The sequence below is a fragment of the Lathyrus oleraceus genome, chromosome 6 (assembly GCF_024323335.1).
Source record: "Lathyrus oleraceus cultivar Zhongwan6 chromosome 6, CAAS_Psat_ZW6_1.0, whole genome shotgun sequence".
In the NCBI taxonomy this organism is placed as follows: Eukaryota; Viridiplantae; Streptophyta; class Magnoliopsida; order Fabales; family Fabaceae; genus Lathyrus; species Lathyrus oleraceus.
This window is the reverse complement of record NC_066584.1, coordinates 518,453,553-518,472,286: the sequence shown is the minus strand read 5'-3', so window position 1 is coordinate 518,472,286 and position 18,734 is coordinate 518,453,553. Positions and strand designations below refer to the sequence as shown.

The window sequence follows — 18,734 nt, the reverse complement described above, 5'->3', positions numbered from 1 at the left end:
ATGGCTTGAACTTTTGAAACAGATCTTTGTCTTACATAAACTATGAAATTGCATGAACTTTTTTCACCCAAAAGCAATACAGAAGTAGAAATCCCAAAAAAAGAACATTATTTTATTTTTATACCATTCAAATATACAATATTTCTAGAAAAAAAAACTAATTTCCCCCTCTAGATATGAATTTCCAAAGTTCTAAGCAGTTTTCCAGAAACATGGAGGTGTATCAAATTGTTCTCTTAAAACATTACATGTAGAGCATATTCGAATTCACAATGAGACATCATAATTTTGAAAAAAATTATATTTACGAACTTCACAAAATCAGTCTCATTGTGATTTTACCGACACACTGCTCGTCCAAGCATGCTGTAGTAGTAGTTAAATAGTATTTCACAAATCTAGAGCGGTTCTCTTTGCTCTTTATTCTCTATATTTAAACAAAAACAAAAAAAGAATGACCAATAATTAGTCTATTAAATATGTCAAATGTTGCCTTAATCAGTTTCCTTGTTTTCTGTTTATGGCTTTAAAGTATCTTAAGCAAATGAAGCTTTAATACATACTCAGATAGACAGAGATTCTTTAAACGGATGGAACAATAGTTAGAAAAGCCTAGTTCACTATATCATAGTACCTCTAAAACTAATGCCTAGTCTATGTGAGGGTACAAGTAACTTGATTATTAGAACTGGGTTTTGAAGTCCAACCTAGAAGAGTAAGATGATTTACAATTTGAGAAAAATGAGGAACATCTATAAGATAAAAAGAACATGATATGATTTACATGTATACTATGAACATCAGCATGTATAATTTTCTTAAATGATTATCTACTCATAAGAGAGCGAATTGATCAAAACTCAGAAGACTTATTCCTTGCCATACATCTTGATCTCACCCACAAGAATACAAAGAATTTGGAGGAAAAAATGTAATCCCAGGTTGGTTAGTCTCACATTCAGTGCAGAAAGAGCATTATGTGCAGAATAGGCGTTATGTTGGACTAAGTAGATCAGCTTAAGTGACATTCCGTTATTTGATCTTTGGCAGTTTGATCTTTCAATATTTTTTGCAAGGCTTTGTGACATCTGAAAGTATTCAATTGATTTCTATAAGAATATATCAATCATTTAAATATTTCTATAAGAATATATCAATCATTTAGGTTTAAGAATGAAGAAACAAATGGTTATAGTTTGGCTTACCTCCAAGGGAGATGATCAAGGAACATGGATGGTGAAACAATAATATCATTGAAACTCTCTCTATTTGCTATGTAAGCTCTATAACATCTCTCCCTCTCCATTGTTCTCCAAGATCTCTTAAGATCAGTTTGAGGTCTTTTCTTGTCTGGGACGATATGAATTACAAATCCTGGCAAATACATCTCTGGGGGATCATCAGCAGACTGGTTTTCAGAAGTTGGAACAGAATCTATAAACTGTGACACAGGATCATCTCTTGAATGTACATCTGAAGCAAAAGGATTTGTAAATTCGTCATTATCAATTTCAACGATATGGTCACTTGCCCTACTATCATCCCAGAGTGAAATCTCATCATGTTCATCATCGCCTGCAACACAACCAAAAAAAAAAACATATACCATCACCATGAAAACAATCAGAATAACAAAATGACTTGCAATCTTCATTCCCAAAAGGATGCATATATTCACCATGATCAGCTGTAACAAGAAGATCCCTTTTACTAGCCTCAGTCCAGAGTGAAGCATCTTGAACCACTTGATTGTTGCTGCCTGCAGCATATAGTGAAAATCTTTTCAGAAAATGAACCTCTCACCAACCTAGTTTCATAAATGATGACGTAATACACATGACTTTCATCACTAATAAAAGTAGCAATATCAATATGCACTGATTAACATGCCTACTAACTAATTCAGATGAACAACCTTTATTATCAATGTCACACAGTGCTTCATGCTCTGCGTCTTTATTATTTCTTTCATATTGGCTTATAAATAGAAACCGACGAGCAAGTCTGAAAATCATGGCACTGTCAGCTTTAGGATCTTGTGCTAGTAATGTGATAGCAGCTGCCCTCAGCCTCATCATGGATCCAATCGAAAGGCGGGATGAAAACTCATTTCCATATATAATGCTGCATCATTAACAGCGAAAGGAAACAGAAAAGGAAGCTGAAAGTTTTGCCAAATGAGAATGAACCACAATCAAACTTTTCGCAATTAAAAAATTACCTTGTTATAAATGACGAACACGCATTAGCCACAACTAAATCCACACATGGGAGTGGCCCATACGAGTAAACATGCAGATTGGGGTATCGGTTATAAAGCTGTAGAAAAACTCAGAAATTATTTAAGAATAAAATCAAACATTTACAAGGATAATATGGCAAGTAAAACATACTACATATAAAATGGCCTCCCATGTATGGACGTTTTCAGCATTTCTTCATTTTCAGTCTGGGCTGGTACTAACAATGATAAATAATTTAAAGTTCTTGAATTTTCAACCGGCTCCTGAATCTGGTCTAACTTGATTAATTCTTACAAATAATAATACAAACAAATATTGCACCTATTACACAAAAGTTTTGGGAAGTGAAGGGTACTTAGAGATCCTACAATCGACGAGGAGAGCTAATTGAAAGCAATACCCTTCTTTTTTTCAGGACAAATATACATGAGTTGAAACAGAAGCAATATTATGCTTATTTTTACGTAGTAACAACATATCATTGGCATAAGCTAACTTAGATTGTCTCTTTGGATTTTGGAAAAGTTTCGAATTCCTTAATGTTTCATGACTTGTTTGTTAATTTCATTAGGATTAGGAGTTTAGTATTCGAATAAATAAGGATTAGTGTTATGCTGTTTGTGGCAAGACCCAGTGTATCTTTCAAAAGCAATATCAATATGGTTTCCATATACTTTTTTTTTTCGTATATCGAGAACTAAACAACTAAGGAAAGTAGGAAACATGAGATATTTTTTTTGCAACCAGTTTTTTCCGGAATAGACTCTCAATGAATACTTGACTCTGAATGCAATCAAAATGGAATATTAGGCTTACTGAAGAAACTAATAGAAGGTAAATGCCGCCTTTAAAAGTGAGAAATGGCATACTTTTATTCCAAGCAACGCAGCTATAGCACCCCCAAGTGAATGGCCAACTATGCGGACATTATACCCAAAGCACTCACAGCCAAATCCCAACAATTTAGAAAGAGGCCCATAGGATTCAGTGTCTGTATTTCCATGTCGAAAAAAGAAACCAGTGTTAAAAAGGAGTATGTGCCATGTAAGAAAGACAAAAATGTTTATAAGTTCAATAGAATTTCAATTTGGCAGTTCATAAATAAAAAGTATAATGTTTTACTCAATCATGTAACCATTCATTGGTGATTATTTAACCCTCACAATAACTAAAGTATTTGTAATAGAAAGCATGAAACAACAACAACCCAGCCTTATCCCTTATCCCACTAAGTTGGGTCGGTAAGTGGGATTGGCTACATGGATCAACTTGCGTCATAATGTTCTATCCAAAACCATACTTCTATCTAAATCATTAATCTTGAGATCTTTCTTAATAACTTTTCTTATATTTCTAATTTTTCCTCTCCCTCTAATTGAGTGACCTCTCTCTAACTTATCTACTCTCCTTATCATAGAATCTCAGATACTCTCTCTACATACCCAAGCCATCTAAGTCTATGTTTTTCCTACTATAGGTGCTACCCCGATAGTCTCTAATATTTTCATTTATAATCCTATCATGTCTAGTCTTACCACATATCTAACACAACATCATCTCTGCTACACTTACTTTATTCTCGTGGTGATTCTAAACTGTCCAATATTTTATCCCGTCCAACATCGCAGGTCTTACCAATGTCCGATAAAAAATTTCCTTCAACTTGAGTGATACATTTGCATCATATAGAACCCCTAAGGCTCTCCTTCATTTCAGCCACCCAGCTTGAATTCGATGATTTACATCCCCTTCTATTTCTCCATCATTTTGTATTACGAACCTAAAATATTTAAACCGTGTGACTTGCAGGGATGATATGGTTTCCAACTTTCACCTCAAGGTTAAAAAGCAGGAAAGAAGAAGAAAAATTCATTTGATAAGATCACCTCTTTATATCAAAGAACCGTAAGCATTCCTTACCATGCTCTCCAGGGGTTCCTTCGATTTGCATATAAACCTCTCGTGCAGCCTCAACTATACCCGAATGCCCGTAGTGGGGGAACGATGAAGTCACATTTTGGTGTATTTCATAATGAATGTAGTTGGAGCTGCAAGGAGAAATTTAAAATATCGACACAAGAGACCAAAGTGCTGCATTGGAACATGTAAAATATCGACACGGGGGAAAATAAAAATTACTTTATCAAACCAGACAAGTCATCTGCAGAAAGGGTGCATTCCTTGCATAACCCATCGGTTATTAGGTCCTCAGGCGTTTCAGTTCCACGTATAGCAATTACTACAGTTTGTAGATGATGTAGAACCACAATAAAATATGCAGCTTCACACTTGACCTGGCATGGATATGAGCACAAAAATAACATTTATACTTGTAGACTCTGCCAGTAAAAGATAAAAAAATATTCACAATGTCATACACAAATTGAGAATATAATAATATCGGGTTGGATAGCGTTGGGTTTCCCCCGCAATTATAACAACAACCAAAGCCTTTTCCTATTGGATCCACGTATCTAAAGTGAACAACTCCCTTTAAAGTGTAAAGTGAGTGATTTCAATGATTGATAATACATATATAACAATTCATGTGTGCTGCCATACAACCCCTTGGTTTTCTCATTTTACTAACTGCTCACTTTAGAGCCCAATCATTTCACATTATATGGGATCAGTTGCATGGATCACCCTAACTTTTCCCTTGGAGACTTCATTAATGATTGTATCTTGTTTCCAGTGACCATGATTACTCGTCCATTGTATCATTTTCACCTCTGCAACATTGATTTTACTTAATTGTTAGCTTTTGATCGGGCAGAATTCAGTCTCGCCCAACATTGGAGGTTTTATAACTGTGTGATGAAAATTTCCTTTAAGCTTGAGCTGTACCTTTTTATCACATATTACATCTATGGAGATTCTTCATTTCATTTATCCCACCCGGATCCTATGTTTTACATCTTTCTCTATTTCCCCATCATTCTATATATGATGGACATAAGATACTTAAGATCCATGATAAAGTATGATCTCTTCATTTCAATTCATCACCTCTAAGGTATGCTATAATTTTGTTCGTTTTGATAAACATGCATTCTATTAATTCTGTTTTCCTTGTACTCACAAAATATGCTTCAATGTTTGTCTCCACTTCACTATCTTTCCTTTTATGTCCTTTCTTGATTATAAAAGCAAGAATCTCAGCATGCAGAATGGTGCGGTTTGTTGGATATGTTTAGGTCCTTTAGGACATATACATTGATACTGTTGCCTAGTAAAATCTTCCTTGTTTCTTGTGGGTATGTTTCATTTTTGAAGACAAGATTCATTAAAAAATAATGGTGTGATTGGTGCCAATGGCTTTTCAGCATTATGTTATATGTTAACTAGTATTCATGTCCCTTTTCATCTTCATAAAATGTAGAGGCCTTTCCTACTGTATTTCACTCTTTCATTTTGTATGGAAAGTCTGTCTTTAATGACCCAAAGTACCTTGTGTGCAGCACAATTGGACATTTAAATTCTCTAACCTGGTTTACTCTCCCATATCTGAGTGCTTCCGGAGGTAAATTGGCATACTTTAGAAAGGCTGCAGCATGACCTCGCCACCAGTTATCACCATCCAAAGCAGGTCGTCTAAGAAAATGAATCAAGTACATAAAACATGTTGAAAATGAAATTATTTAAATTCATGGATAAAACAAGTTTTATGAATTAAGTACATAAAGCATGTTGGAGAAAGATAGCTGGAAAAATGTAATGTAAAAATAGAGATAGAGAGCCAGAGAGAGCGTAGAAACACAAAGACATATATCAGTATGCCTAAGTGCCAAGATATATATGGCCTAACATGGGCACAACTATTTAGATGTCATCTACAGATTTAAAATTTATGAGCTTACTGACATTAATTTTATCATGTATAGAATATACAAAATGTAACCTTGTGTATTGATCTACTGAGCTACTTTGATATGGTAGGGAATATAATGTTGAGCTACTTTGATATGGTAGGGAATATACTGTTGAGCTACTTTGATATGGTAGGAGATATAAGGTTGGTTTGGTGGTTGGTGTGAGACAATTAAGGAGTGAAGTGATAAGGAGGTTGAGGATTCTATCCCCATCAACAACATAACACTAATATATACCAACAGTTGTCATTCAAAAAAGTTTATAAGAAAAAACTACTTTGATATGGTAAATTTGTCGAGATAGGGAAAAGAATCTTTCTAAAGAAACTGAATGGAAAAGAACAGGTGGAGGAACAATCAAACTAGAGAAACACTAGCACACCGATGCAGAAGATCCCTCCAACCGTGTCTGTATTCTGATACTAATACATTTTTCAGAGCTCAAAGACCATTTCTTGCACACAAATACTGAAGATCTCTCCAACTTCATCATATATTTTGATAAGATATCATTTTCGGAGTCCAAAGACCATTTCTATGTTACAAAGTGCAAGTATCAAACCCAAAAACATGAAATTTGAAACGAAGATTTCAAGCTACTGTGGATTAAGCTATATACATCATAATCTATAAAGTTGAATATCCAACAAATCACCACCTGTTGCGTGCCCAAGGAGACAAAACCCCTTGTCTATAGAGCCATAAACAAAGAAACATGAGAGGATTTCGTCCAACATCAAGCAACAGACCCTGAATCATTGAATGCAGTATAAATGTTAAAAACATGTTGGTAAAAATAAAACATGAATTTGAAATTAAGGTTTTAATAGAAATACAGTGTATGCAGCTTCGGCAAATGTATGAAGAGTCGCAGCCTCCTTAACTCGCATCTCTGGTGCTTCCATGGATCCTTCAGAGGATTCTGAAGATTTTTCATTTTGTTGGAGTAAAGCTAAAGCTGGACAACAAAAACTTCAAGGTTATTATAACATGATGGTGAAGTTAAACTGATTTGTAGTAAACTGATAAAAATTTGGTGAAATCAGCATTATCATACTAAAAATGCAATGTCGTCCATTTAAAGGATCTTTCAACTCAATAAACTCAACCACATCCGATCCTGGACCCAAGCACAGAAAAACAGCAGCACTTAATGGAAGGAAGGTGATATATTTGCTTTTAGAAATTAAGGTGATTTATTGTGTTAATTAAATACATTGATTTAAATAAACAAAAACTCAACAGATCACTAATAAAGTGAGTGGTCTAGCATACTCGTCATGTGTGAAAGCACCACAAATTAAACTTTGCTGCTTGTTTTAAGGAGGATATTATAACCACTTTATTTGAGATAGCTACCCAACACTAACTGCAAAAACATATGCACATTTACAAACAGTTCATGAACATATCATAAGTTATTGTTATTAGTGTATTGAAATTTGAAACACTAGAAATAAAAATAAGTTTTCATGATATAGCCCAAATAAGCTCTTCCAAACCTGCCAAGAGTTCCATATGGCCGGTTCCAGAAGCCCGATAAGCAACAAGGTCACCTAACAATCGTGCAACCGAATAGACTTCATCTTCTTCCTTTGCAGTCAAGTATTTGACGCGGCCGAGACAGCACAAGGTCTCCCGTAAACCGTTATCAAAAACCTCCCTATAATGTGATTTCCAAGCATTGTCATGGGACTCATAGAAAGATCTCCATCTGAGAACATCAGATCCTGTAAAGCACTGAGCTAGAGCAACCAAACAAACAAGGACCATGAAGATGGAGAGTAACGTGTGGTTCCTCCAGTGAAGGTTCCATCCCAATTCTGCATTCACAAACAGAAAGTGAGGTAATAATAATATTAATAGTACTAATCATGGTTTTAAATTGCAGTCCGCAACCGCAATTGTAGCCGCGATATTGCTGATGCAATAGTCTCCGCAACCGCATCGGACCGCAATTGCAATATGATTTGAAATCACCAATCCTTTGACATTATTAGGAACCGCATCAGTCAATTTTGACCATGTTTATTCAAGTATTTTCTTCAAAACTCAAACTTTAGAGCTCCAAAACTCAATTTACTTCTGAAAAATCTGAAGATTAAGTGTTTTTTAACGGTGTATTTCAAAATCTTCTAATTCAAAATTCACGTTGCAACCGCTTGCGCATCGCAACAACCGCAATCGCAACATCCTCAACCGCAATTTAAAACCTCAGTACTAATAAACAAAAGCATTCACGCTGCAACGGCTGCAATGCGATGCAACCACCGCAGTTGCAACACCTGCAACTGCATCCGCGACCGCAATTTAAAACCTCCGTACTAATAAACAAAAGCAGAAAACACAGAGATAGAGATAGATGAATGGAGGAACTCACCAACCTAAAAGACAAACAGCTGGTGAGGTATCTTTGGCGAAATAGTAAGCTGATTTGGAAACAAGGTAAGTAGCACACAGAAATTGAATCACCGTGAGCGCGACAGTGCATCGACTCCACCGTAACCATTTCTTATACCTTCCCTATCATGTAATACAGTATCACATTTCATGAAATCAACTAGGAATGTAAATTGAAATAACGAATAGAATTAGGGAGCGTACTCGTCGGTGGAATCGTAAAAGGAGGCGATCTGTGGTGGACGAGGAGTCTTCGTCGTCGAGAATGAGAGTGGCGGCTGATTGCTGTGCAACGGCGGTTTGAAACATGGCTATGATTCTAATAGCGGCGGCAAGAGAAACGGCGGCGAATGGGAGCAGAGAACGGAGATCGCAGAGGAGATAGGTTTGGGAAATGAGAAGGGCGCCAATGAGGAAAATGAGAGCGTTGGAAATCGCTAAAACAATGCCTACACGTCTCACGTGTCTGAAACCAAAACCCATTGACGCACCACCGCCGCCGTCGCCACCACCTCCTATCTTCCCCCTTCCATTTAATTTTATTTAATTAACAACACTAATCAGAATCGGACGATTTCTATACTATTCCCTTATCAACTTTCTGTATAATTCCCTGAATGAAATTCTTACCATTAAATAACTACTGTATCAAAAATATAATAATAATATTTTCTTTTAAAATTACCTACATTTTCAAATTAAAATACCAAAATAACCAAAATTTCAAAAAATATACTAAAATAATCATATTTTTAATTGATGCGCAGCCAATTAAGATTTAAAGGAAGCACCCATAGTGCAGGCGCATGCATTCAAAATCAATTGTGTGTAGGCATCACATGTATTGATGCATGGATGCCTTGGTGGCACATGCATTGGCGCATGCATACATTACATAATGTATGCACCAACGCATGTGATGCATCCACCTTTAATTTTTTTTTTAAAAATTAAATATATAATTAATTAAAAAAATGCTGAAAATAAAAATTATATTTGTATTATAATGAAAAATTACATAGAATTGACAAGAAATTCAATGACCCGCCCGATTGAAACGCTCTTTGTTCCACATTCAGGTGTGTCAGTCTGTCTTCGAGATCTCCCATGACTTTTCTGAGGTGTTTGGGGTCTTTGAGTGTGACATGATCCAATAGTAGCTGGTGTGAAGGTCTGGTGGAAGGCCAACGGTATTTGATGAATGTGTCATCATTTGTCCCCAATAGTTGGGGGGATTATCGCCAATGGCGCTTCCGTAATTGAGTTCAGTGCTCATATTGTCGTAGTTGGATCGTTGTGGTTGGGTGAATTGCGGACGATATGGTTGCCTGAATTGGGACATTGAATCGGCTCGGAAACGGATCAATGGTTCATGGGATGTACTATAGTCAAACAATGGTTGGGTGTTGTGGCAGTGGGATGTTTGGGTGGTCATTGGTGGGGGGGCTACGATGGCATGAATCGTATGAATCACTTGGGCTATAGACTATTGTGGTGGCTGTGTATGGTTGTTGATGGTTAGGGTTTGATTCTTGGTTTTGCGTTTGAGTGTGTGGCATGAATGGGTTGCGAGGTTGGGTGTTTGGTTATTGGGTGTATATTGTAACACCCTTTTTTCTACCCCAAATTATTTAGCATATAATCAGAGTAAATAAGCACGCATATAAAGAAAAGGGCGTCACATCGACGTTTTCGAAACTTAAAACTTTCAAAAACCAACAATACACCTGGTCATTCAAAATAACACATTTCACTCAACATGAATATTCAAGCAATATGCGTTCGCAACGGAAATAAAGAATACTCATGTATTTCATAAAAATGATCCATGTCCCATACCATGATCATCTCTCAATAATCACTTCAAATTAAAATAAACAAGTAATGACATAAAACATATCCAATTAAGACACGAGTTCAATACCACTAATCTACCCAGTGTTACATGACCAGAGCATTGACTCATTACCTAATTTCAAACTAAATACGGAGACTCTCCAGCTAATCTTGAGCGAGCTACCGTCCACCTACTCCAGCAATACTACTCTGTAGTATCTGCACGATACCCATGTAAAGGTAACATTCAAACAGAAAGGGTGAGAATTCAAATCATCATGAAATAGCATAATAAGGCACAATGAATTAAAACACAATTTAAGAATTCATCACACTTGGTATAATCACGTCAATAATGTTAACCAACAATCATCTCACATATTTCAACGTACATCGCATCCACATCAATACATGCATTCAATGATCACATAACTATAGACGACTCCATGCAAGACAATGTGACTCCATGCATGTGGTACCTCAATGTGAACTCAAAGTTTCACCGCTTTCCGTTCAATATCTAGAATCCAAGCCACGCTTCCGATCCGGACAAGACCAAAGCCCTACGTCTGTTTCCAATGAAGGATCACCGCTTAATACTACGCCTAATCCCAATTAAGGATTAACGTCTGCTACGTCTGTTTCCAATGAAGGATCACCGCTTAAATACTACGCTTAATCCCAATTAAGGATTAACGTCTGCTACGTCTGTTTCCAATGAAGGATCACCGCTTAAATACTACGCCTAATCCCAATTAAGGATTAACGTCTGCTACGTCTGTTTCCAATGAAGGGTCACCGCTTAACCACTTCCACAATGAAGTCAACCATGCTATGAATGAATGCACACATACCAACACATATGCAATTAAGACCATCTATATACCGTCTTAACATCCCACATATCACCATGACTCACAATTGGTACATATACACATTCATCACAACACATCAATTACGATTACATATACACATCCATACCCATAAATCCTTCACAATTCAATAATGGTATACATACACATTCATACAATATATTATTCACCAATATAGGCCAATCATTAAATATGTACACATAGATTTCATTCCAAAACGCACACAACATTTAAATATCAAATTTTCACTTTTCAAACAGTGTTAACCAGTTAACGCATATGGTTAATCGGTTAACGCAAAACAGAATGTGCTTCTTGGCAATTTATAACAGTGTTAACCGGTTAATGTAACACCCCGATAATGATATGTATTTATTTAAATTAAATTAATAATATGTTTATTAATTTAATTAGAATATTTGAATTATTATTATTATTATTTTGGAATAATAATCATTGGGATAATTATTTAGTGGAATAATATTATTGGAGTATATAAGTTGGAATAATAAAAAGTCCCAATTTTTGGAAAAAGGTTTTCACGTGAAAGGGGAAAAGAGGCAGAAAGGGCAAAAAAAGAGAACCAGAGAACGAAGGTTGAAGGAAGGAGAAGCTTGGAGCTCAGAGGCTGCCGGATTAACTCAGGTAAAGGGGGTTTATCATCGGTTAAAGGGTATTATATGATAATATGTACTGGGTAGTGATAACCATTGGTTGTATCTCTGATTTGAGTGATGCATGATGAAATTGTGAAATATTGGATGAATGAAATTGGATAATGAAATTGGATGATAATTGAAAAGAATTCGTAGGGATTAGAAGAGATAATGTTAGGATTGGTGAAGATGAATAGGATATGATTCGTGTAGATGATATGGACGATTATTTTGTGTAATTTGGACTGTGGGAGGTTGGATCGGATAGGTTTCGTAACAGAGAAAGCCATAGCAGATCTGAGAGTTCTGGTTTCTGGTCATACGCGTATGGCACTAGGCAATACGCGTATGAGCTGGCTGATACGCGTATGGAGGAGGCCTTACGCGTATGGGAGAAAAAGATGATATTTTGAACGTAAATTGGTCTCTGTTGGTACGCGTAATGGGAAGTTGTTACGCGTAGCGTACGCGTAAGGGATAGGTGGTACGCGTATGAGTTGGGCGAGGAAATGCGCAATACGCGTAAGAGAGTAGGCATTACGCGTATGGAGTTGGCCAGGTTTGGGCAATACGCGTATGGCATGGACAGTACGCGTATGGGCAGAGTTGGGATTTTCCTGAACTGTTGTTGTGCAGTTTTTGGTTGTTTAGGCTGAGTGATGTACTTAGCTGAGATATGATGTTGTAGGGATCGTTTCCCGTTGTTTTGAGTGGTATAGGTATTAGTAGAGCGGGCTAATACTGTGTTTGATTATGTGGCATGATATGATATGCTTTTGTGATTAATTATGTTGATAATGTGTGATGGTATACATGATGATGTGAATGTATACGTTTGTGAATAGACTGTATTATGGCTTAGAGTGTGAGCATGTGTCTATTCTTGATTGTTGTTGATGTTGCATTGCTAGGTGTTTAGCATGCATGTTGTGGCCCATTTGGGGTGGTAGCTAATTCCCATGGTGAGGAATTAGTGAGTATATCATTTGATTGTTGTTGTTGATGTTTGCATGCTAGGTGATTAGCGTGCATTTCATGGCCCATTTGGGGTGGTAGCTAATTCCCATGGTGAGGAATTAGTGAGTGAGTCACTATGTCTCAAATGAGTGGGACTAGTGAGCTTGGTAGCCGTGCCTGGATTTGGACGGTGAGGTTGAACTATATGTTCACAAATAGTCGGTACCGCATGCATAGAGTCTCATTGCATAATGAATGTATGGTATATGATATGAATGGATGTATTCCAGTATCATATGTGTGTTGTGTGTTGTGTTGTTAATGATTGAATATGATGGAGATTGTACTGTTGAGCATGATGTTTGAATGGATATTACTGTTGCTGAATGCGTAGTCTAATTAGGGTGAATTAATGTGTTAATTACTTGGCATTACATGTTGTTCTATAATGCTTATTATATTGATTGAGGAACTCACCCTTACGCCTATTTTTCAGGTAACGAGAAATGAGTTGAGTAGAAGCTTATGCTTGGAGTCTAGAGTAGTTTCTTATGGGTCATGCTCTGATAGATGTAACATCGGGAGGGAATGTTTTAATTAATTTGATATTGGTTGTTGGATGATTTACATGTATAGTGTTACATGTTTTACATTGATGTTGAATTTGATTCCGCTGCGAATTATGCAAAAGACCTTATTTTGATTTAAATAAATGAGCATGACAGGATATTTGATGAATGTAGTGAAATGAATTGTGTGACACCCTTCGGGGCATAATTACTCTGATGAATATATGTGTATTTTAATTATAATAATTTGGGGTATTTAGAAGGGTGTTACATTAGTGGTATCAGAGCCTGGTCGGTCGAGTCGAGTCGTAATTTTTCTGTTTCCCCTGTACGGGATAGGTGTTGTGTAACCCTATCAGTACTTATTGTTTAGCTTGTTGGGTTTTCAGAATAGAGATGGCTGGAAGAGGTAGAGATGATGCTGCAATTGCTGAGGCTCTGGGTATGCTAGCTGGAGTACTTGGAGGAAATCCGAATGTTATGGGAATGGGAGCTGCTCGTCAGTTGAGTGGGTTCCAGAAGAACAATCCTCCAATGTTCAAAGGAGCATACGATCCAGATGGTGCTCAGAAGTGGTTGAAGGAGATAGAGAGGATCTTCAGAGTAACTGAGTGTGCTGATAACCAGAAGGTCAGGTTCGGTACACATATGCTGTCAGAAGAAGCTGATGATTGGTGGGTTGCTACCCGCACTGAGTTGGAAGCTGCTGGAGATGCTGAGATTACTTGGGCTGTATTCAGAGAGAGATTTCTGAGGAAGTATTTTCCCGAAGATGTCAGAGGAAAGAAAGAGATAGAGTTCTTGGAATTGAAGCAGGGTAACCGGTCTGTTACGGAGTATGCTGCTAAGTTCACAGAGTTGTCTAAGTATTATACTCCCTATGCTGAGGCTGCTGGAGAATTTTCCAAATGCGTGAAGTTTGAGAACGGGTTGCGCCCCGAGATCAAGCAGGCGATTGGATATCAGAGGATTAGAGTGTTTTCTGATTTGGTTGACTGTTGCAGGATTTTTGAACAGGATTCCAAGGCCAGGGCTGAGAGCTATCAGCAGAGGGTTGATAGGAAAGGCAAGAATCAGATCGATCGTGGGAAACCGTATGCAGCTGGCAAAGGTTTCCAGAGACAGAGTGGGATGAAGAGGACTAGTGGGGGAGATTCTAGTGCTCCTGTTAAGTGTTACAGATGTGGTCAGGCTGGACATCGTATCCATGAGTGTACCAGTAATGAGAAGAAGTGTTACAAATGTGGAAAAGGTGGTCATTTGGCTGCAGATTGCCGGTTGAAGACTGTGACTTGCTTCAACTGTGGAGAGGTAGGTCATATCAGTCCGCAGTGTCCTAAGCCAAAGAAAGAGAATCAGTCAGGAGGCAAGGTTTTTGCTTTATCAGGTTCTGAGACTTTTGCAGATGAGCGTTTGATCCGAGGTACGTGTTATATTAATGGCTTTCCTCTTGTAGCTATTATTGACACAGGTGCGACTCATTCTTTTATATCTTTGGATTGTGCTGTGAAACTTAAGTTAGAGATATCTGAGATGCGTGGTAGTATGGTGATTGATACTCCTGCGAAGGGTTCAGTGACTACTACTTCAGTTTGTTTAAGTTGCCCTTTGAGTATTTTTGGTAGGGACTTTGGGATAGACCTTGTGTGTCTTCCATTAGTGCAGATTGATGTTATCTTGGGTATGAACTGGTTGGTGTTTAACCGGGTTTCTATCAACTGTTTTGATAAGACTGTGATATTTCCTGAGATTGAGGAAGGAGAGAGTTTGTTTCTATCAGCAAGGCAAGTGAATGAGGAAGTAGCTGATGGGGCAGAGTTGTTTATGTTGTTAGCAACTTTGGAGGCTAAAGATAAACTGGTGATTTGCGATCTAGCTGTGGTGTGTGATTTTCCTGATGTGTTTCCGGAAGAAGTGAATGAATTGCCGCCAGAGCGTGAAGTTGAGTTCTCGATTGATTTGGTACCTGGTACTAGACCGATATCGATGGCTCCGTATCGTATGTCTGCTGTTGAGCTAGCTGAATTGAAGAGTCAGTTGGAAGATTTGTTGGATAAGAAATTTATTCGTCCGAGTGTGTCACCGTGGGGTGCACCAGTGCTATTGGTTAAGAAGAAGGAAGGTACTATGAGGTTGTGTGTGGACTACAGGCAATTGAATAAAGTGACGATCAAGAATCGGTATCCTTTACCGAGGATTGATGATTTGATGGATCAATTGGTTGGTGCTAGTGTGTTCAGCAAGATAGACTTGAGATCTGGGTATCATCAGATACGTGTGAAAACTGAAGATATTCAGAAGACTGCTTTCAGAACGAGGTATGGACATTATGAGTATTCTGTAATGCCTTTTGGTGTGACTAATGCGCCTGGAGTATTTATGGAGTATATGAATAGGATTTTTCATCCGTATCTAGATCAGTTTGTCGTGGTGTTTATTGATGACATTTTGGTGTATTCGAAATCTGAAGAAGAGCATGCTGAACATTTGAGAGTGGTGTTGGAAGTTCTACGAGAAAAGAAGTTATTTGCTAAACTGTCAAAGTGTGAATTTTGGTTAGAAGAGGTTAGTTTTCTTGGTCATGTGATTTCAAGAGGTGGTGTTGATGTTGATCCTTCTAAGATAGAAGCGGTATCTAAGTGGGAAGCTCCGAAGTCAGTTTCTGAGATAAGGAGTTTTCTTGGACTTGCAGGTTATTATAGGAAATTTATTGAGGGATTTTCCAAGTTGGCGTTACCGTTGACAATGTTGACTAGAAAGGGGCAAGCGTTTGTTTGGGACTCAAAATGTGAAGAAGGTTTCCAAGAGTTGAAGAGAAGGTTGACTACTGCTCCTATTCTGATATTACCGAGTTCGTCGGAACCATTTGAGGTTTACTGTGATGCTTCATTGTTGGGTTTGGGTGGCGTGTTGATGCAGAATAAGCAGGTTATAGCTTATGCTTCGAGACAGCTGAGGGTTCATGAGAGGAACTATCCGACGCATGATTTAGAGTTGGCAGCTGTGGTATTTGTTCTGAAGTTGTGGAGGCATTATTTGTATGGGTCAAGATTTGAAGTTTTCAGTGACCATAAAAGTTTAAAGTATTTGTTCGATCAGAAAGAACTGAATATGAGACAGAGGAGATGGTTAGAATTTCTGAAAGATTATGATTTTGGTTTGAATTACCATCCGGGTAAAGCAAACGTGGTGGCTGATGCATTGAGTAGGAAATCATTGCATATGTCTATGTTAATGGTTAAAGAATTGGATTTAATTGAGCAGTTTAGAGATTTGAGTTTGGTGTGTGAAAGTACTCACAATAGTGTTAAACTGGGAATGTTGAAGTTAACGAGTAGTATTCTGGATGAGATTAGAGAGGGTCAGAAATCCGATATGCTTTTGGTTGATAAGTTGACTTTAGTGAATCAAGGTCAAGGTGGTGAATTCAGAGTTGATGAGAATGGTGTTTTGAAATTTGGTAGTCGGGTGTGTATTCCGGATGTTACTGAGCTTAAGAAGAGTATTCTTGAAGAAGGACATCGTAGTGGTTTGAGTATTCATCCTGGAGCTACGAAAATGTATCCTGATTTGAAAAAGTTGTTTTGGTGGCCGGGAATGAAGAAAGAAATTGCGAGTTTTGTTTATTCCTGTTTGACTTGTCAGAAGTCAAAGATTGAGCATCAGAAGCCGTCTGGGCTAATGCAACCGTTGGCTATTCCAGAGTGGAAGTGGGATAGTATCAGTATGGATTTTGTTTCTGGTTTGCCGAGAACAAGTAAGAATTTTGAGGCTATTTGGGTGATTGTTGATAGATTGACGAAGTCGGCTCATTTCATTCCGATCAGAATGGATTATCCGTTAGAGAGGCTAGCTGAGTTGTATATTGAGAAGGTTGTAAGTTTGCATGGTATTCCGTCTAGTATTGTTTCGGACAGAGATCCTAGATTTACATCGAAGTTCTGGGAAGGTTTGCAGAGGGCTTTGGGAACTAAGCTGAGATTGAGTTCTGCATATCATCCGCAGACTGATGGTCAGACTGAGAGGACGATTCAGTCATTAGAAGATCTTTTGAGAGCTTGTGTTTTGGAAAAAGGAGGTGCTTGGGATTGTTATTTGCCTTTGATTGAGTTCACCTACAACAATAGTTTTCATTCGAGTATTGGTATGGCACCGTTTGAAGCTTTGTATGGTAGGAGATGTCGGACGCCTTTATGTTGGTATGAGTCCGGTGAGAGTGCTGTGGTTGGACCGAAGATTGTTCAACAGACTACGGAAAAGATTAAGATGATTCAGGAGAAGATGAGAATTGCTCAGAGTCGTCAGAAGAGTTATCATGATAAGAGGAGGAAGTCACTTGAGTTTCAAGAGGGAGACCATGTGTTTCTTCGTGTTACTCCGATAACTGGGGTTGGTCGAGCATTGAAGTCGAAGAAGTTGACACCTCGATTTATTGGTCCTTATCAGATTTTGGAGAGGATAGGAGAGGTAGCCTATCGTATCGCTTTACCGCCGTCGCTTGCGAATTTGCATGATGTTTTTCATGTGTCTCAGTTGAGGAGATACGTTCATGATCCGTCGCATGTAGTCCAAGTAGATGATGTACAGGTGAGAGATAACCTGACTGTTGAAACATCACCTATGAGGATCGAGGATCGAGAATTGAAGCAATTGCGGGGTAAAGAGATCGCCTTGGTGAAGGTAGCTTGGGGAGGACCAGCAGGTGGCAATGTGACTTGGGAACTTGAGAGTCAGATGAAGGAGTCTTATCCGGAGTTGTTCGCTTGAGGTATGTTTTCGAGGACGAAAACTCTTTTAGTGGGGGAGAGTTGTAACACCCCGATAATGATATGTATTTATTTAAATTAAATTAATAATATGTTTATTAATTTAATTAGAATATTTGAATTATTATTATTATTATTTTGGAATAATAATCATTGGGATAATTATTTAGTGGAATAATATTATTGGAGTATATAAGTTGGAATAATAAAAAGTCCCAATTTTTGGAAAAAGGTTTTCACGTGAAAGGGGAAAAGAGGCAGAAAGGGCAAAAAAAGAGAACCAGAGAACGAAGGTTGAAGGAAGGAGAAGCTTGGAGCTCAGAGGCTGCCGGATTAACTCAGGTAAAGGGGGTTTATCATCGGTTAAAGGGTATTATATGATAATATGTACTGGGTAGTGATAACCATTGGTTGTATCTCTGATTTGAGTGATGCATGATGAAATTGTGAAATATTGGATGAATGAAATTGGATAATGAAATTGGATAATAATTGAAAAGAATTCGTAGGGATTAGAAGAGATAATGTTAGGATTGGTGAAGATGAATAGGATATGATTCGTG

At 37.7% G+C, this 18,734-nt stretch overlaps 1 protein-coding gene across 2 annotated transcripts; it reads right to left on the bottom strand.

Annotated features, from left to right (window-relative positions):
• Nucleotides 1-455: 455 nt before the first annotated feature.
• LOC127091290 (uncharacterized) lies at nucleotides 456-9,122 on the bottom strand. Of its 2 annotated transcripts, none has more exons than XM_051029882.1 (14): nucleotides 8,720-9,122; nucleotides 8,500-8,638; nucleotides 7,618-7,938; nucleotides 6,952-7,073; nucleotides 6,774-6,865; nucleotides 5,732-5,837; nucleotides 4,383-4,537; nucleotides 4,164-4,291; nucleotides 3,113-3,234; nucleotides 2,222-2,319; nucleotides 1,916-2,124; nucleotides 1,679-1,759; nucleotides 1,206-1,575; nucleotides 456-1,088 (listed from the first exon to the last, which is right to left on the bottom strand). In XM_051029882.1, exons 1-14 carry the CDS (start codon nucleotides 8,996-8,998, stop codon nucleotides 1,013-1,015), a joined length of 2,298 nt encoding a protein of 765 aa, XP_050885839.1. In that variant the 5' UTR covers nucleotides 8,999-9,122; the 3' UTR covers nucleotides 456-1,012. The 2 variants fall into 2 exon arrangements, with proteins under 2 accessions (XP_050885839.1, XP_050885840.1); XM_051029883.1 differs by having other exon boundaries at nucleotides 8,496-8,633; nucleotides 8,720-8,870.
• Nucleotides 9,123-18,734: the final 9,612 nt, after the last annotated feature.